Source organism: Acinonyx jubatus, chromosome C1 (assembly GCF_027475565.1).
Source record: "Acinonyx jubatus isolate Ajub_Pintada_27869175 chromosome C1, VMU_Ajub_asm_v1.0, whole genome shotgun sequence".
NCBI classification, from domain to species: domain Eukaryota; kingdom Metazoa; phylum Chordata; class Mammalia; order Carnivora; family Felidae; genus Acinonyx; species Acinonyx jubatus.
Genome location: NC_069381.1, coordinates 69,541,256 through 69,559,598, shown reverse-complemented (window position 1 = coordinate 69,559,598; position 18,343 = coordinate 69,541,256). Strand labels below are relative to the sequence as shown.

The following is an 18,343-nucleotide window of genomic DNA, read 5'->3' as shown; positions in this document are numbered from 1 at the left end:
CTTAGAATGGGGGGACCACTTCTTAAGAAAGACTTTAGACCCAAAAATCTTAAGGAAAATACTGACAGATTTGATTACATGAAAATTTAAACCAAATTAAAAGGCAGAAGCTGTGAGGGGCATGGGAGGAGGTGTGGAGGAAGACAGATATTTGTAACACATAAAACACAAAGTAATACCAATAAACCAAAACTTTCTACAAATCAACCATCAAAAGACAAACTATCCTATAAATATTAATAAATAAAATGGCAAAGTACATAAAAAGGCCATGAAAAGACAATTTATGGATCTTCAAATAGCCAATTAACATGTAAATAGATCCTTGGCCTCACTAATGATGAAGGAAAAGCAAGTAAAAGCCATCGTATTAGCAGAAATTAATCAGACAGATAATATCCAGTGATGGAAATAGTATGGATAAAGGGCCTTTGCTATATCATTAGAGGGAGGATACATTGATACAACTCCATAGACAGGTGATTTGCAGTCTCTATTAAAATTACAAATGTTCATAACCTTGATGCAGCAAAACCACTTACAGCATTCTATCCAACAAAATAATTGTCTGTGTATATGAAAGATTTACATGTGTGAGCATTCATTGCAGTGGTATGTGTGAAAGCAAAACATTTGAAGCAGCCTAAATATCTTATCAATAAATTTATGGTTAAATATAGTGCATCCACACTATTCAGTTTCATTAAATTGAATACTATTCTGGAATCATAGATCTTAACCTGAGAGATAGAATCAGATTATGGCTTGTAACATATGAAACAAACATACATTAGTAAAATCAGCCAGTGGTAACTAATCACGAGTGAAAGGATACAATCAATAAGGTGCCACCCGAAGGCCATGAGTCCATCCGCTATCAGGCATCCCTTTTCACACGTCCAGAGGCATTCTGGCTTCAGAGTGATCAGTGCCAACTATGTGTGGTTCACCTGCGTACGGAGGGAGCCTTCCAAACGTGGGCGGCCTTCATTTTTCTTCTCCATTAGTCACCCTTGTAGTCTTTGTGACTAACTTCTGTTCTCCAGTCAGCTGAAATAAAAAGATTGATTTACTATGAATGTTGTCCGATAGAACTTTCTGCAAAGATGCTAATATATGCTATATTTGTGATGTCCAAAGGAGTGGTCACAGACACGTATGGCCATTGAGTGAGCACTTAGAATGTGGCTATTGTGACTGAGGAACTGAACTTTTAATTTAAATTTAAATTTAAATAGCCAAATATGTCTAGTGGCTACTGTAGTTGACAGGGTGGATCTAGACAGATCAGGGGTAGCCTTCTAATATGTTCTTAGATAAGAACTTTCTCAGTTATCTTCCTGCTGAGAAATTCCATTAAAGGGTTTGCAAGAGTGTCCAGTAAGGTCGTGATCGCCTTGGGCATCTCGAAGAAGGAGCACCTCTGTCAACTTGTTCCCTTCTATATGCCATCCAAAAGGATATCAGGATAGTAAATTAAACAAACGTGTCATGTCGTACAATAGTATGTGTTGTCCCATTTTAAGTGACTTATGTGTATATACTATTTTAAATATATATATCTAGCATAAAAAATTTTTAAAAACTAGGTACCAAATTGTTGAGAGGATATATTTCTAGAGGGTAGACTTATTTAGCCACAGGAAGGAAAGAGGTGACATTTGCTGTCATTCTTATCTTTTTTGTAGATTTCTATACTTTTTTCAAGTTAAAATAATCTTTTCAAAAGTGGCAGAATGACAGGGAGACACAGGCATTCCTGTGAAGCCTGTCTGGATTCCCCTACAATCACGTGTTATGTTTCCCTATTCTAAAACTTCATGGCACTTTGTACTCAGTTGTATTTATGATCTGCCTTGAGAGATTTTTCTATTAATTTTTTCCCCACTTCTCTAAAAGCCAGGTGCTTGTCTTACTTTGTAGTTACCTGTAGGAAGCTTTCTGTAACCACTTAGTAAGTTGATTCAATTCTAGGTTCTTTTATGAACTCTGTCAATGGCAAGCTCGCTTCTCTCTGCCTCCTCCTTTCTTCACTAGTGATGTGTGTTTATTTGAAAATTTTTTTAACATTTATTTATTTTTGAGACAGAGAGAGACAGAGCATGAACAGGGGAGGGTCAGAGAGAGAGGGAGACACAGAATCTGAAACAGGCTCCAGGCTCTGAGCTGTCAGCACAGAGCCCGATGCGGGGCTTGAACCCACGGACCGCGAGATCATGACCTGAGCCGAAGTCGGACGCTCAACCGACTGAGCCACCCAGGCGCCCCGATGTGTGTTTATTTCAACAGCAGCTACAAACGAGGACACCATTCTGTTTTTTCACGTGTGATTTGAAAAGGTCTGATAAACATTGTAGAGGATGATCAGAGGATGTGTGTGAATAGTAATGACTTTTGTGAACTGGAAGAAAACTATTTCACATTTTAGGATTGTTATGTTCAATTTGGTTTATAAATTTTGAGTAAAATTAAACAACTGCTTGTAAATTTACTTGCACGTACTTTTGCCAGTACATCTACTTCTCCTGTACTGATGTCCTCTAAGAATATTTGGAGTGAGTTGTGTTTGTGTAGCCCTTTCCTTCATTTCCCAGATGTGTAGCCACATGTCCATGTTTGTCATACACTGTCATGTTACAGGAGTGGAAGCGCCAGTGTGAGGGGGCAGAATTTTTTAATACAACTTACATACCTAGGTATCCTTTCTTTGAGTCCTTTGGTGGCTTCTTCCATTCTGGCATAAACCAAAAGTACTCTGTGTCCTCTATGCTTGTAGTAAGACGTCCCATCTTCAATGCACAACGTGTTACAGTCCCATAGCTTACACTACCCAAGCAGTTACAGAAGTTCTGCAGAAGGTAATTTAATACTTGTGTTTTTGGCAGAAGAATCTGTAGCTGAATATTGACTCTCAGAGAACAGAAAGGGCTGATCTTAGCTAGAGCAAGTTTATCCTGCCACGTTGCCTGCTTTCAAGGAGGCCCTGAAAGATGGCTCAGGAATAGTAGGCCTAGGCTATGATGGAAAGGAAAAGGCCAGAATTTACACATCTACAACTTGTTTGCAACAATTTTTCGTGGTAACGTCATGATCACTGTGTTTCTTTCTCTTCCCTCAACCCTTTTTTTTAAGACACTGTTTTTCCAAAACCAACTCTAATTTCTCAGATACATCATGAAAGGTGAAGTGCTCCTGGGAAAAGAAACAGAAGGCAGCTCTCAGCAGCATTTGTCATGTGATGACACTCTCCCCCTCACTGCCAGGGCCACTGAGGAGCTGTCACCCATGAGGAAGTATTGGGATAATAAGGAAATGAATTTTTGTAAAATTTCTCCTTTTTGTAAAATTTACCCTGCCAAATGTATGTGTTCTTTCACCCATGCCCACAAAATAAGCATAACAAATACGCATACCATGAATGCAAATCATAAGGCCAGCCAACGGTGGAGGTCTTGAGCTCTAAGAGACATAAACAGAGTTTTTAATTGGGATTTTTTTTGTTGTTGTTTTTATGTTTTGCTCATTTAATCAATAGCATTAGAATGAATGAAGTGAAGTACTTAAAATTTAGCCCAGATAGGATAAGTATAGAGATATATTATAAAATAATCATTGGGACAAACTTAAATATGTTTGTCTGCTCTAGTTGTATATATGTATATGTATATGTATATATTATAATATATAAATACTTTTTCTCTACCTCTTCCCAATCTTGTTTTGTTTCAAATGAAATCAAGAGGTAAAGTGAGATAAAAGAATGACTGAAATATTTTTTTTCTTACAACAAGAGAGCCAGTATAATAATGAGTTGAAAAGTACATTGAAAAAAAATTAAGCTTTATATGTTGATAAGGGGCAATATTAGATAGTGGAAAGAGGTACTGGACTTGTAGTCATGTGGATTTGAGTTAAATACTGCCTCTGTCCTTTACTTGGGGCAGGTAACTTTTCAGAATTTCTGAGATTTTTAACCTTAAGATTTGGAGGGTTTTTGTGAAGAAATGAGACATCATGTGAGAGGGTGTTCTGCCTTAGGAGGTATAAAATGCAGGCTGATTTTGTTTTCCTACTAAGGATCGTCATACCAGGCTGTTTCTCCAATGTGTTTTATTTAACAGTGCTTCCCCCTTATTCGCGGGGGATTCCGAGTCCCCTAGTGGATGCCTGAAAATGGGAATAGTACTGCATCCTGTAGATATTCTGTTGTTTCTCATACATATATGCATACCACTGGTAAAGTTGAATTTATAAACTAGGCACAGTAGGGGATTAACAACAATAACTAATAATGAAATAGAATAATTATAACAATATGTTATAATAAAAGTTGTATAAATATGGTTTCTCTCTCTCTCAAAATATCATATTATACTGTACTCACCCTTCTTCTTGTGATGACGTGAGATGATAAAATGCCAACACGATGAGATAAAGTGAGGTGAATGCCGTAGTTATTGTGACGCAACGTTAGGCTACCATTGACCTTCTGAGACTACGTCCGAAGGAGTATCCATTTGCTTCCGGACAGTGGTTGGCCTCGGGTAACTGAAACTGTGGAAGGTGGAACTGCAGATACAGCGAGACTACTAAGAGTTCAGTTCTTCAGATGTAGAATTATTTTATGTAGAGTATGTGGAAATGAGGTATAAAAAATTGTCTGTTGGGTTGTAATATATTAACCATTTATTTGACCATCTGTTTGAAACCTGTGCTATTGCTTTTCAAAGCCAAAAACTGCATCCAAGAAAACAAAAAGAAACCTAGAATGTGGGTCAGCTGTTGAACGTAGAATTAGATATTATAAAATGTTACTTATTCATAAGGTCATGCACTTAACTAATTTACATCTAGATGTGGATTAATCAGCTCTGTGCTTCTTTGGGCTGGGATGATAGTGATCATTGGAAGGCTGTGTCCTTTCAGTCTCCTGGGGAGCAGACATAAGACAGATTTAGAAGTGAAAGAGATTTATAAGAGAAAACTCACAAGAAGGATAAAAGGGTAAGAGAGTTCAAGTAGATAGGACGGGCCTTCAGACTGCAGTGTAGGTCTGACAGCTGTGAATGGAAGGCAAGAGGGTTGGGAGGAAGAACCTGAGACTAGTGAAGTTCTCAGAAAGCCTTGTAGCGCTGGTGCGGAGGCAGAACAAGCACTGCCTGCTAGGCAGAAACGACGCCTCTCAGGTGTCCCAGCCATGCCCAACCATTTGGTTGGGGACAGTCAGAGGAGAGCATAAGCTTGAATGATGCAGTGGATCCTGAATGGGGAGGCTAACTCACTCTTGGAAGCAACTTGACCCAAATGGCACGTCTCCATGGCTGCCACAAAGGCTGCATGTCATGCAATTTAATTTGACAAACATTTATTGGTTGCCATTTTGTACGACTACTGTGCTAGGCACTACTGGGGATTTTGAGAGTTGTTCATTCATTCATTGAGTTACTTGCTCATTCTAATATGCATTCAACAATATTAATTGAGGGACTATCATGTCCCAAGCACTATATTCGGTGTGGAATGCATAATTTAAAGCTCTTAATTCTATTTATAGACCGTTGTTGAAATGTGTATCTCACTTTTTCTGTTCCAGGATCAAAGCATTTGCTGGTTGCTCATTAAAATGTTATAAAACTGTAAGATTAGAATCCTCATACACAAACTCTTTCACGTGCCTTATTTCAAATTTTCCTTATTGGATGTAAGCGTTAAAGGTCAAGAATGAGGGAATTAAATACTGAACAGAATCCTCACCAGGTGAAAATGGAAACAGCTAATCTTATTTAATATCATGTTGTGGTAACTCCACACTCGCATAATACAGCTTTCTGCCAAGAATGCAGCTGCTTTCTATAATTTGTAAGGAATATATGAGAAGTATGAAAATACTGCAGTGCTGGCGGGCTGTGAAGAATGCCAGATTTGCTGAGAAGCTTATTCTCTGACGTGATACCTAGGCATAAACCTCAGATTGGAGGATGAAGAGAAATAAGTAGTGATATTAAGGTTAGACCATATTTGCATTTATTTGGGGGTTCTGAGATCCTTGTTTATCAAGTATTTCTTCTCTACATAGCAATTTCTTTTTAATACCTACTGTAGCTGCTTCTTTGTGCATTTTGATGTTATTATTTCCCATCTCTTTTTCATTTGAGCCGACATAGATGCTGCACAGAGCTGTTCGTGTTGCATCAGCAAAAGTGCCTTTCCCCCATAGCCATGGCTGCTGCATGCATCATTAGTACAGCATGTAGTGATTTTAATGTTATTTCTAAACCTCCCTCACCTCATGCCATTATTTTAATTTAGAACCAACTGTTCAGCCATATGGAGCAGTTTGTCATTCAACATCTGTGTGTTCTTGCAAAATATGAATTTGTGTGCTCTATGCCTTCAATGTGCTATATTTCATATGGAAAAGACAAATCTTTTCATTTTATTAATGTTTTCATTGACTGAATCTCCTATTTATTTTTTCCCTTGGAGAGCTTAATGTTAGATCGGGGTGCTTTTAAAAGTCACAATGTCAGGAAATGCATACCTGTATTCTATAACTTAGCCTCACTTGAGTCCACAGATAAACACAAAGGGCAACTTGCTGACCATTTGTTTTCGTGTTTCACAAATCATCTACCATTTTGTTCTAACACCGAAGCACCCAGATATCCAAAATAGCATTGCAGATAGAACTGGCACTAATTTACTTCTTTCCAGTCTGATTTCTTTCCTGTCTGCCCTCTGCCTTCCTAAGATTATTCAGTGGATGTTTTGCTAAAGGTGCAGTCACTGTCTTGCCATCTGTGAGCCTCTTAAGCAGACTAGACCCTTCACCATGGCCCTGATAGAGGGCGTGCCTGGGCAGCCTTCTTTATGTACAGTACCCCAACCCATTTTCCCAAGTATCACTTGATTAGAGGCAAATCTGAATCTAAGAAATAACAATTTGATTCTCTTGTAGAATTTGCTGTTCACACCTGGGCAGATCAAATTAGTTGTGAGGCAGTGTTGGGTAGTGCTTCCCCAGAAGTTCTGGCTACAGAACTGTCCATTTACTAGCTGTATAATCTTGGCGAAGTTATTTACCTGCCCCATGCCAGAGTTTTCTCATCCATAAAATGAGATCCAGAAGTGTTCTCAGAACGAAAAAATGTCCAGGGTGCCTGGGTGGCTCAGTCAGTTAGGCTCCAACTTTTGATACTGGCTCAGGTCGTGGTCTTGCAATCGTTGAGACTGAACCCCGCATCCGGCTCCACACTGAGAGGAGCCCACTTGGGATTCTCTTTCTCCCTCTCTCTGCCCCTTCCCCACTGGCACCCCCTCTCAAAATAAATAAACAAAAAAATAAATGAAAATTTTTCACAACCATTAGGCAGCAAAACCTAACCTACTTGAATTCATTTGATGACAATGACTTGACAGGAAGGTATGTGTTATTTTTGTCTCATGTCTTGGTTTGAATATTCATATATTTTCCTGCGGAAATAGAAATATTTATGATTATGGAATCCAGCCTCGTGATTTTTTGGAAAAGGATTGTGGATCAGTTTGTACCTACTTTATGTTTTTGTTCTGAGGATTAAGTGAATTGTTCTATGTAAAAGTGTTTAGAACAGTCCCTGGTTCACAGTGATGTCTATAGGAAGCTCTCAAAAAGTGTGAGCTCTGATTTTTACCGTGTCTGCATAGGTTTCACTTTGATGCAAGGAACAGTTTCACTAAGATAAACACCTATTGAGTGCTAGACCTATCTTCAGCCTTGAGGACATGATACGTTTTTTACCAAGATGGGCATAATGCCTCCCTTTATATGGATTAACAGTCTGTATTAGTGAAACAGGAAATTAAAATAAAGCAAGGTAGTTATTAATAGAGGAGGAACCGGGGATTAAGGGATCATAGTTTAATGGCAGGTAAAGTTGTCCCTGAGTAGGTTCACCAGGTGAATAGATAAGGAAGACTGCTCCAAGCTGAGGAAAGAGTGCATATGAAGGCTCAGAGGGAAGATGCAGGGATTCAGGTACTTGTCCCCTCGGTTTACATGCCCTCGTGCCCTCCAAATTACAGGTCTCTCTAACCCCCTCCTTTCTCCAGGAGCAGAGAGCTTGCCTCCTTTAAAATTGAGGGCAGGGGCACCTGGGTGCCTCAGTCGATTCTTGATTTCAGCTCAGGTCATGATCCCACAGGTCGTGGGTTTGAGCCTCGAATCAGGCTCTGCACTGACATCGCAGAGCCTGTTTGGGATTCTCTGTTTCTCTCTCTCTCTGCCCCTCCCCCACTCGCCCTTTATCTCTCTCCCAAAATAAGTAAATAAACATTAAAATAAAATAACATAAAATAAGATAAAATAAAATAAAATAAAATAAAATAAAAATAGGGCAAAGAGAAGCAAAGTAGAATGTATGTTCCCAGTGGGCTGCTCAGGAAAAGAAGGAGCAAGTTCCTGGGTTGCCTAGACCATGCTAGTCTCATGATTCTGGGAAATCATTCAGGCAGAGATACTTGATGTGGTGCAAGAGGCCTAGCAAATGTATTCATCTCTCCATTTTGGAGGAAACATTAGGAGTAGAGCACAAGCATTCACCACCCCTAATTCCCTAGCTGCTTTCTGAAGTTGCCTTCAGTCATGTGTGGGCTAGGATATTAGATGATCATGGTTTTAAAATTCCCTCTAAACTAAGACTAAAACATGTACAGAGCAGTGGCCAAGAGGGTCTCCACTAAATAATGCACCTAGTATAGTGCTTAGTATAGAGCAGGCAGGCTCTTCTCTTTGGTTCTTATGCGTTGTGTGCATTTTACCATAAAATGTATTCAAAAAGAAATAAACAAATAACTTATAATCTCAAATGCTTTAAAGTTGAATAGCTATTTATTAATAGAATATGAAATTAACGTTAGCATGGCTGCTTTTTAAATTTGTCCTGTGTTATGACTTTTGGCCTGTTATTACTCACTAATACATAGAAAGTAGAAAGGAAAATTTATTGAAATTTATCATTTACTGCTCGTGTGGATTCTTCCATCACATCAGTCATGAGTACTGCTTTCTACATTAAAGAAATATAGAGTTTGGGGTGCCTGCCTGGGTGGCTCAGTTGGTTAAGTGTCCGACTTCAGCTCCGGTCGTGATCTCGTGTTTGTGAGTTCGAGCTCACAACGGTCTCTCTGCTGTCAGTGTGGAGTCCACTTCAGATTATCTGTCTCCCTCTTTCTGCTTCTCCCCTGCTTGCTCTCTCAAAAATAAATAACATTAAAAAATATACATATGAGTTAAACTAATAGCTTAAATGAAAACTGTAAAAAATAAAAGGTATTAATCAATACACATATCAGTATTATTGTGAATAATTCATATTAAAAATTTTTTTAAATACTTCTTAATTATTAAGCATTTGTTATCTGTAATAACGAGCTTTTCCAGGACAATTTTTTCCCCAGGCGACTTACAGATTGCATTCTCTCTCCTTATTCGCTGCCCCTTCATCTGACATACCCTTAACCTGCAGTGGGAGTTGCAAATACTGTTTCCACTTCATGGTGAACAGGAAGGGAAGGCATGAGGCTCACACAATTCATCATGAGAAGTTGGAGTCGACCTTCTTCTCTAAATAAAGTGTTTTGAAAGTTTTTTACTAAATTGATTTTAAACAGATATTTATTCTACATTTGCCTTCTCAGAGAGAACTAGTATCACTTCTTTAAATATGGTTGTTTTAAAGACAGGCAAATTAAATTCTTCCTCTATCTGCTTCCAGTTCTCTCTACATTTGTGCCAATTGAGGGAAATCTGTCTTTCTTCAGCCTTGATGTTTGCAAGCTTCTTTCTCTTCTCACCACTCACTCACATACTTCCAGGCAGTTCCTTCAATTAGATAAATAAAATACAAAGTAAAAGTCTTGAATAACTGTTTGAATAACTGTATTTGTTGGTGCTTCCTATTTTTTTTTTAAGACTTTTCATTGGAAATACTGCATTGTATAATTATTAAATAGATGTGAACTAGGCAAAGTCAATTTTGGGGTTTACAAATTTTTTTAGAACCTCTAGGATTTCAGTTGTCCAGAATTAGATTAATCATAGTTCTTATTTCATGATACTCTCTCATTAATGATCTGTATATGACCTGCTTTTACTTAGTGTTTGTAAGGTCACTGTCCCGTTTGTGACCCCCACATCTAAAACAAAACTTATGTTCCTGGCAGTGACCTGTTATTCAATCACATGACTCTACTCCATTCCCCTGGACATCCTCCCCATATCTCAGGGAGCCATTTTCTTGAATTCAGGATTTATTAGTTCTTTACTTTCTTTCTTTATAAATTCTTATTTGTCTATCTTTATTCCCCATAAGTATTTTTAATATTTAGTTGTTTTTACTTCTATTAAAGGGATTTCATACTGTATATTATAACTCAGGTTTGCATTTTAAAAATGTACTATTATATTACTAGGATGCTTGTGTTTTGCGTGTTGTTGTATTTCATTCATTTTGATTATTGTATAATAGTTCACTGGAATGAGGGTATCAGTTTATTTGTTCAGTCTCCCATTGAAGGACAATTAGGATGTTCCCAGCTGTTTGCAATTGTGAACAGCTGTTAGAACATTCTTGTACATGCCTCTTGTTTTTAACCTCTGAGAGGATTTCTCTTAGGACCAACGTAGCTGGGTTATAGGGTATATGAATTTTTAACTTTAGGAGATAATGCCAAGCCATTTTTGAGTGACAGCACCAATTGCTACTCCCACCAAAAGTGTCTAAGAGACCCTGCACGTCCCTGTTTCTCCAGCACTTGGTATTGTCAGACTTTGAATTTTTGTCAGTTAAATGGACATGAAGAGATATCTTATGGTTTTAATTTTTGTTTCTTATGTTTATTGGGCAAATTTATTCCCTCTTTTGTGAAATTCCAGTCCATGTATTTTTGTGCATTTTTTTCTAAGTTGGTGGTGTTTATGTTAACAATTTGTTAGGCATTCATTATGTATTTCTGATATTAATCTTTTGTTGGAGGTATATATTTTAAATCTATTTTCCCAGTTTGTAACTTGATCCTTTATTTTTTTGAATGTATTTTTTGATGGCCAGAAGTTCTTAATTTTAATATAATCAATCTATTATTCTTTTATGACCCACACTTTTTGTGAGTTAAAGTAATCTTTTTTTAACCTAAGGACTAAAAGATATTCACCAATGCTTTTCACTAAGATATTTAGTGGTTTATTTCTATTTTATTTTTATTTTTTAAGTTTATTTTATTTTATTTAATTTTTAATATAATTTATTGTCAAATTGGCTAACATACAGTGTGTAAAGTATGCTCTTGTTTTTTGGGATAGATTCCCTGGTTCATCACTTACATACAACACCTAGTGCTCATCCCAAAAAGTGCCCTCCTCAATGCCCATCACCCATTTTCCCCCTCTCTCCCACCCCCTTCCACCCTCAGGTTGTTCTCTGTATTTAAGAGTTCATTATGGTTTGCCTCCCTCCCTCTCTGTTTGTAACTATATTTTCCCCTTCCCTTCCCCCATGGTCTTCTGTTAAGTTTCTCAAGATCCACAAATGAGTGAAAACATATGATATCTGTCCTTCTCTGACTGACTTATTTCACTCGGTATAATACCTTCCAGTTCCAGCCATGTTGCTACAGATGACATGATTTAATTCTTTCTTAATGGTTTATTTTTTAAACTTAAGACTCTAATCCCTCTAGAGCTGATTTTTTAAATCGAGTGAATGAGGATTCAGCTTTATTTTTTAAGTAAAGCTTACTATTTTTCAATCTCCATTTATTGATTTAATTTGCATTTAACTTAAATTTTAACTTCAAACTTAATCTCTTCTTACTCCAAGGGTCTGATTTGCCACCTGTGGCATACACCAAACTTACATAAATGCATGGGATTTTTACTCTGTGCTGTTGTTTAATGAATTAGTGTGTGTGTGTGTGTGTGTGTGTGTATTTATGCTTGAATTACATATATTCATCTTAGAATTTTAGACACACACTTACACACTTAGATTTTGAAATAACTTTGGTTTTTCCACTAGGTTTTGGACATAGTAAAAACAAGTATCCGTACAATTCTTCCACGCATCTGGAAGGTACCTGATGTCGAGGAAGTAAATTTATATCGGATTTTCAATAGGGTTTTTAATCGCTTACTCTGGAGTCATGGTCAAGGACTGTGGAACTGTTTCTGTGATTCAGGGTAAGTTCTAAATTATCTTTTATTATTGTTACTTTTAACATTTTATTATTTGGTTAGAGGAAGGCCAATAAAATGGTTGAATTTCCATAATGATCTCTTAAAATATGGATATTTTTTACTGCATATAATTTTTTTGTACTCAGCTGTAGTTTATAGCAGTTGAACTGATTTAGATGAGATAATGAATATGAACATAACACCTAACTAAATTGAATTCAATGGAGAGAAAGTAGTCTTAATGAAAAATCTCAATTACGAATCAAAATTCTTAATGTTCTTTTGCTCTTTCCTTCGTACAACAGACTTCCAAAATATGGCTACCGTCCCTCTCCAAAATTTCAATCCTGCCAAAGCTATTGTGATTCATTGTTTCTTTAGCCTTAAGATAATTTAAAATCAAACATTCCCTACCTCTTTTTCAATTAGAAAGGGCTAGCTTTCTGGCCTTCCCTTAATCCCTTTGTTATGCAGGTTTGATATTTTAGGGGCTTCTGCATCTTCAATTGTTTACTAAATCCTGTTAGTTTTTCTGTCACATTCCCATGGGGCTACTTTCTTTTTCATTGTTCTTAGCTATTGTTAAGTACTTATTACTGCCTTGAATACTTTTGGAGATACAGAGTTGAATTCCCCACAGATCCCCTCAAGACTCTTAAAAATGATAATAGCTAAAGCTATACTACTTACTGTATGCCAGGCATTGTTCTAAACACTTTATGTATAATGAGTGATTTAATCCTCATAACAGGTTTTATGATTTATCACCATTTTATAGACAAGGAAACTGAGGCACAGATAGGTGCTAAGGACCTAGTGCAACTGGGATTTGGCCTCAAGGAACCTGGCCCAAGAATTTATGGTCTTAACCAATAAGCTTTGTTGCCTCTAGTAGACAAAAGAAGAGATATAAAAAAGTAATGATTATAAAAGAGACATAAAGTATTCTAGCCATTTATAGAAAGGCTAGGTAAGATTAGTAGATTTCTAGACATTTTTGCCTCCAGTTTTTTGTTTCCCATATCCATCCTACTGTCAGGGGTCATTTCCTAAAATCTGTAGTGAGTTCCCTCATTTATCATTAAAGTCTAGAGTTTTTATCTAGAGACACAACACTCTCTAATATGCTGATTCTTTCTTATTTCTCTAGTCCTCTTTGTCATTACTTTTCTACTTAAAGCTTGTGCCAGAAAAACAAGCTCGTTATTTTCAAATATCTCTAAAATGTTTTCTTTTCTTCATCGGAGCTTTTGGTGTCCTTAAGTGTCTGACCGGGCTGCTTTCCACAACCCTATCCCTCCAATTCCCTTTGCATTATTTAAATTCAATGTAAAGACCCAGCCTGTACTTCCTTTTTGGTAAAATCCTAACAGCCTATTGTAGTCTGAAATGATGTCTGAATGTCCTCCATTTAAATATTCTGGTCATCTAGTACTGATTCATTCGTATCATTTGCAGACTTACTCTCACTACTATCTCCTCAGTAGCCATTCACAACAGGAAGACTTTCTAAGGTGCTCTGGGTTTGGGTAAAACCTGAGAGTAATCTTGGCTATAAATTATTTCCTCAGATAGTTAAGTAGAATATTTGAACTATGCTCTATGGCCTGTGAGTTGTTGCCTCTTTGTAGAAGTTCTCTCAATCTAGACTCACAGTTGGAATGTTTTTTGTTTTGTTTTGTTTTGTTTTTTTTCTGTTTGTTGATCCATTGGTTGGAATGCTACATATGAATCCCAGCTATTTTTCACCAGGGAAAACAGTCAGACAGTCTGCTACTGAAACTAGTGCTGGTAGCTTTGAGTTCATGAGATAATCTCCAACTCCAGACCCTAAAGATGCCCATCAAGTGGTTCTTCTTTGCCTCTAGGGCTCCTCTTCCCTGAACTAGTTTGGTAAAATATTAATTGATTCAGAATCTTTTTCTCTTGTGTTTTGCACAATACTCCCCTTAAATTTCTCTGGTGGTATCTATTATTATTGGTATTGATGATGAGAGTTAACAACATTTATTGAAGACTTACTAAAAGCCTGACGTTGTTTTACATATTAAATAGTTTTATAGTTGCCACTTTAGTGTTTTGAGTAAATTATTATTGTTATTCTCATTGTATAGATGAGGAAATTAACGCATAGAGAGAGCATGTATCCAGGTTCTTATAGTAACTAGGTGAGCATGGATTTAAACCCAGGTTGTCTGAGACAAGAGCCCAAGCTCTTAGCTGTGTGTTTCACTGATTCCCTTCAAAGCAGCATTCCCAGTGGTTGCCAGACTTGCTTGATTGCAAGTCCCATAGCCTTAGTCAGATCCCCAGCCCCACCACATCTGGGCAAATAGAGCAGGAGTAGCTTTGAGCCCAATTTGACCTCCATACTCCATCCATTTCTTTAAAATTTTGGCGGTTTGTAGAGGTGAGTTTAACACTGGGTTTTATTTTGCAGCCTTACGAATGGGTTTCTTAGGCTTCCTCAATTTCATGAAGTCACACAGCATTGTGTTTGATTCACAGGTGAGACCCAGAGTAGTGTTGGTAATCCTTTGAGTCATGTTTAGTCAATGCATACTCCTTTAACGTTTGGCCTAACAGCCCAATAGTCAAGGCAAAAATCTACTCTAAACTCAGTTCTAAGAGAATGATTTTAATAAAAGCACAACTGTCATTCACAGTTAGGTGTAAAATCTTGGAAAAATATAATTCAAATAAGTCTGGGCCACCTTGATTCTTTCCTCTGCCCATCAACACCCCAATAACAAAGCAAAATAAATAAACCACTCCCTGTCCACATCCAGACACATCAAAGAATATCGTAGGAACCTTTGTGGCAGGTTTCCCTAGAGTTGGCCCAGAAGTTTTACTGATGCACCAAATAGAAAACACCCTTATCCCTCTTTCTTACTTTTCCAGGCTGCTAAAGCCCATGCTCAGTGACCCTTGTTGTTACATGGAACCTTCTCTTGTTATCACATGATGCCCCACATTCTGAATGTGTTCTCTGTAGGGGAATAGCTCTTAGAATTTTCATGAATAAAATTATCTGCCATGTTTTGCTGGGATAGAGGAAGTCTTGGTGCTGTGGACTCAAACTCAGGTCTGAGAGCTCATGAAAGGTAGCCAAAGGATGTAACATTTCAGCTGAGACTTGTAGGAAGAGGAAGAATAGTTTTCCAGGTAAAACAAAAAAGAGGAGGCAGGGGGAGGTATGGGAGAAGAAATGTATTGTTTGGAAAAGCCTTTTCTCCACTCAAAACTATGATCTGTATACCCCAAAGAAAGAGAATCTGTTTGGACCTGTTAGCCAAAGGCATTTTCTAGTGGAAGTTTTTCATGGAAAAGCTTTTTCTCTTAGAATCTTCAGGCAAGAAGAAATGATAAGGAGTATTCTAAGCAGTCTGCTTTCAGGCTGAATCATATGCCTACTTAAAAATATATGCATAACATATAGACTAAAAATGACATGAATCTTCCTGTTCTCATATCACTTTCAATTGGATGTGTTGTTGTTAGTACTTTTCAGCTCAATTGTTGCTGTTTATTCCGTTGGTATAGGCCAGTTTTTGTTTTGTTTTGTTTTTATTTTCCTTTCTCCTTTCTGCTACTTAACTTTGGTCCACTCAGTCATCCATTCCGACTTCTATTAGAGAAGGAGAAAAAAGATGAATCAGTTTTAACTTTTTAGATAACTACTTTATTAACTATTTTGATGAGAAAGTTGGTGAAAAATATTGGATTGCTGGATAATTAGAGGCTTTTCAAGTCTCTGGATTTCATTAATACCTCCCCTTTATTGCCAGAAGTATTCACTATTCTGTATCTTATTGTTATATTACTAAAAATGGTTGTTTAAAGTTGTTTCCTGTTATGTATCTCTGAGCATTAGGGAGTACCAAACAAATTTTTAACCAGTTAATTTTTCTTTTTCAATTTATGGATTTTGGCTCTTCTGTTTTTCGGAAGTTAGATACAGAAAAAAGGCAGATAAGACCTTGGGTTCTTTAAAATGGAACTGGTATTATAAGTTATTTTTACATCCTTTCACCTTCTTATTTCTATATGCCTCTATATGCCAGGTGTAGTGGATAGGAGGTGGGGGACATAGTTCTAACCTACTCAGTTTGAAAGATAGGTTTCCTTTGTGCAGAGAAAGTTAGCCTAGTACCAAATGAAGCAATTCCTATCCATTTTCTTTTTTTCTTTATGAACACTGGTGCGCTGACACTTAAATATGAATTAATAGAGTAGAATGTGGTCTTTGGCCTGTGGTGGTGAACATACACAACAAAAATTGGTAAAAGACTTTGATCCACATATTTATTTTAAATATTTAAGGAAGAATGAGAGATTGAGAAGCAGAGCTGGCGATATAACTTATATAATATTCAGACTGTTCCATCAAATTCGAGTGTTATAGAAAAAGCTCTTTTTACCTTGCTTCCATTTTATTTGTTCTTTTCTTACATCTCTATACTCCAAATCAGGAAAGGAAAAATTGCCATGATGTGTGTAACTTGATAGTGGATCTAATCAAATGGCTCCAAAGGATCAAAATAAAAATATATCCAAATTAAGAGAAGAGGATGTAGCAATACTCAATTTCAGTGGAGAGAAAAGTCCTAAGCAGACAGTTGTAACACAGGATGTTTTCCTGAATGTATTTGTATTTATATGAAATTTTTATTTATCTGGGCCTAAGCATGTAGGACTTTGAAATTAAGACATATTAATTATAAACACATTCTCTAATTAATTGGTATTCTCCAATATTTTTCTTGATCAAATTAGGTTAAGTCAATTGCACACGCACACACACACACACACACACACACACACACATGCACACACATAGGTATATATGGGTATATACAAACATGTATGTGTTATATATAGTTTTTCTTATATTTAGTAATAAATTAAAACTTATTTTAAAAGTTAATTTAGCTAGCACATTACTGCTTCTTGAATGCAATAACTTTCTTAAAATAATAAAAACAGTATTATATTTAGTCCTGAACATCTCAGAATATGGAAGAAAATTTATTCCTTTCAGTCTATTCATTTGAATCTCATTCCTTTTAAGAAAACCTGTCATTCACTGATGACATGCTATCTTTTTAGGACCACATTTCTCCCGAAAAAATAAAAAATAGCCTTTCTGCTAAAAAAAATGCCTTTCTGAGTTTTTAAAGCATTTTTAAAAATTCCAAAGATATCAAATATCCACAGAAAATTGAAAATGGAGTCTTTGAATTTCCCACTGGGAAGTAAATTTCTTCAGAAAAATATTTTCCTTAATATTTTTTTTCTTTCTGAAAATCTACTGTTTTCTTTCTCTGAGGGTTAAGCGAGTTGGTTTATGTAAAATGAGACCTGAACCATTACCAAGTCTCAAATAAAACTTTCCCCTTGAGACTTAAAAAGAGTTTCATTTACACTAAGGAAATAAATCTCTTTCTCTCTCTCTCTGTGTCTCTCTCTCTGTGGTGGTGGGGGTGGGTGATGAGGTGTTTCCTGATTGGGATCATCATGGTAAATTTAGAATTGTAAGTATATTTATATATATTTGTGTACCTGCGTGTGCATAGACACACACACACACACACACACACACACACACACATTAAGTTTACCAAGAAAGTGTGTACTACTACCTGCTTTGGTATAAGTTGAGTGCATGAAAGGAGGAAGAACACTATGTTTGAGATTTCAGTCAGGCAGTATTCATTGAGATAACATTACTTCTAGAATAGAGAAACTGTGCTCTAGAAATATCATGGATATATAATTACATCTGAAAGGGTTTTGAAAGGAGTGGTCATAGTCAAAGGATTAATTTACATGTTCCTAGCACAGAGACCACAAATGAAATCACAGCAAATTTTAAATTCTTTTGTGGGATCATTATTTTTTTCTATTTTTTCGTCTTTTATTTTTTCCCCCTTTTTTAAAAAAACTAAATTTTAGTTAGCATACAGTGCAATATTGGTTTCAGGAGTAGAATTCAGTGATTCATCACTTACATACAAACCCAGTGCTCATCACAAGTGCTCTCCTTAGTACCCATCACCTTTCTGGCCCATGCCCCACCCACCTCCCCCCATCAACACATAGTTTGTTTTCTGTCATAAAAAATCT

The 18,343-nt window shown here is 36.7% G+C and overlaps 1 protein-coding gene across 5 annotated transcripts in view; it reads left to right on the top strand.

Moving 5' to 3' along the window:
* Positions 1 to 18,343, top strand: part of TTLL7 (tubulin tyrosine ligase like 7) — a 141,846-nt gene that overhangs the window by 100,799 nt on the left and 22,704 nt on the right. For all 5 annotated transcript variants that reach the window (XR_008295008.1, XR_003420084.2, XM_015070415.3 and 2 more), the window contains one exon: positions 12,057 to 12,217. Coding sequence is in view for 3 of the 5 variants with exons in the window: in XM_015070415.3 (XP_014925901.2) it covers positions 12,057 to 12,217 (161 nt within the window). In the remaining 2 variants the exon portion in view is untranslated. The remainder of the gene's footprint in view (positions 1 to 12,056; positions 12,218 to 18,343) is intronic.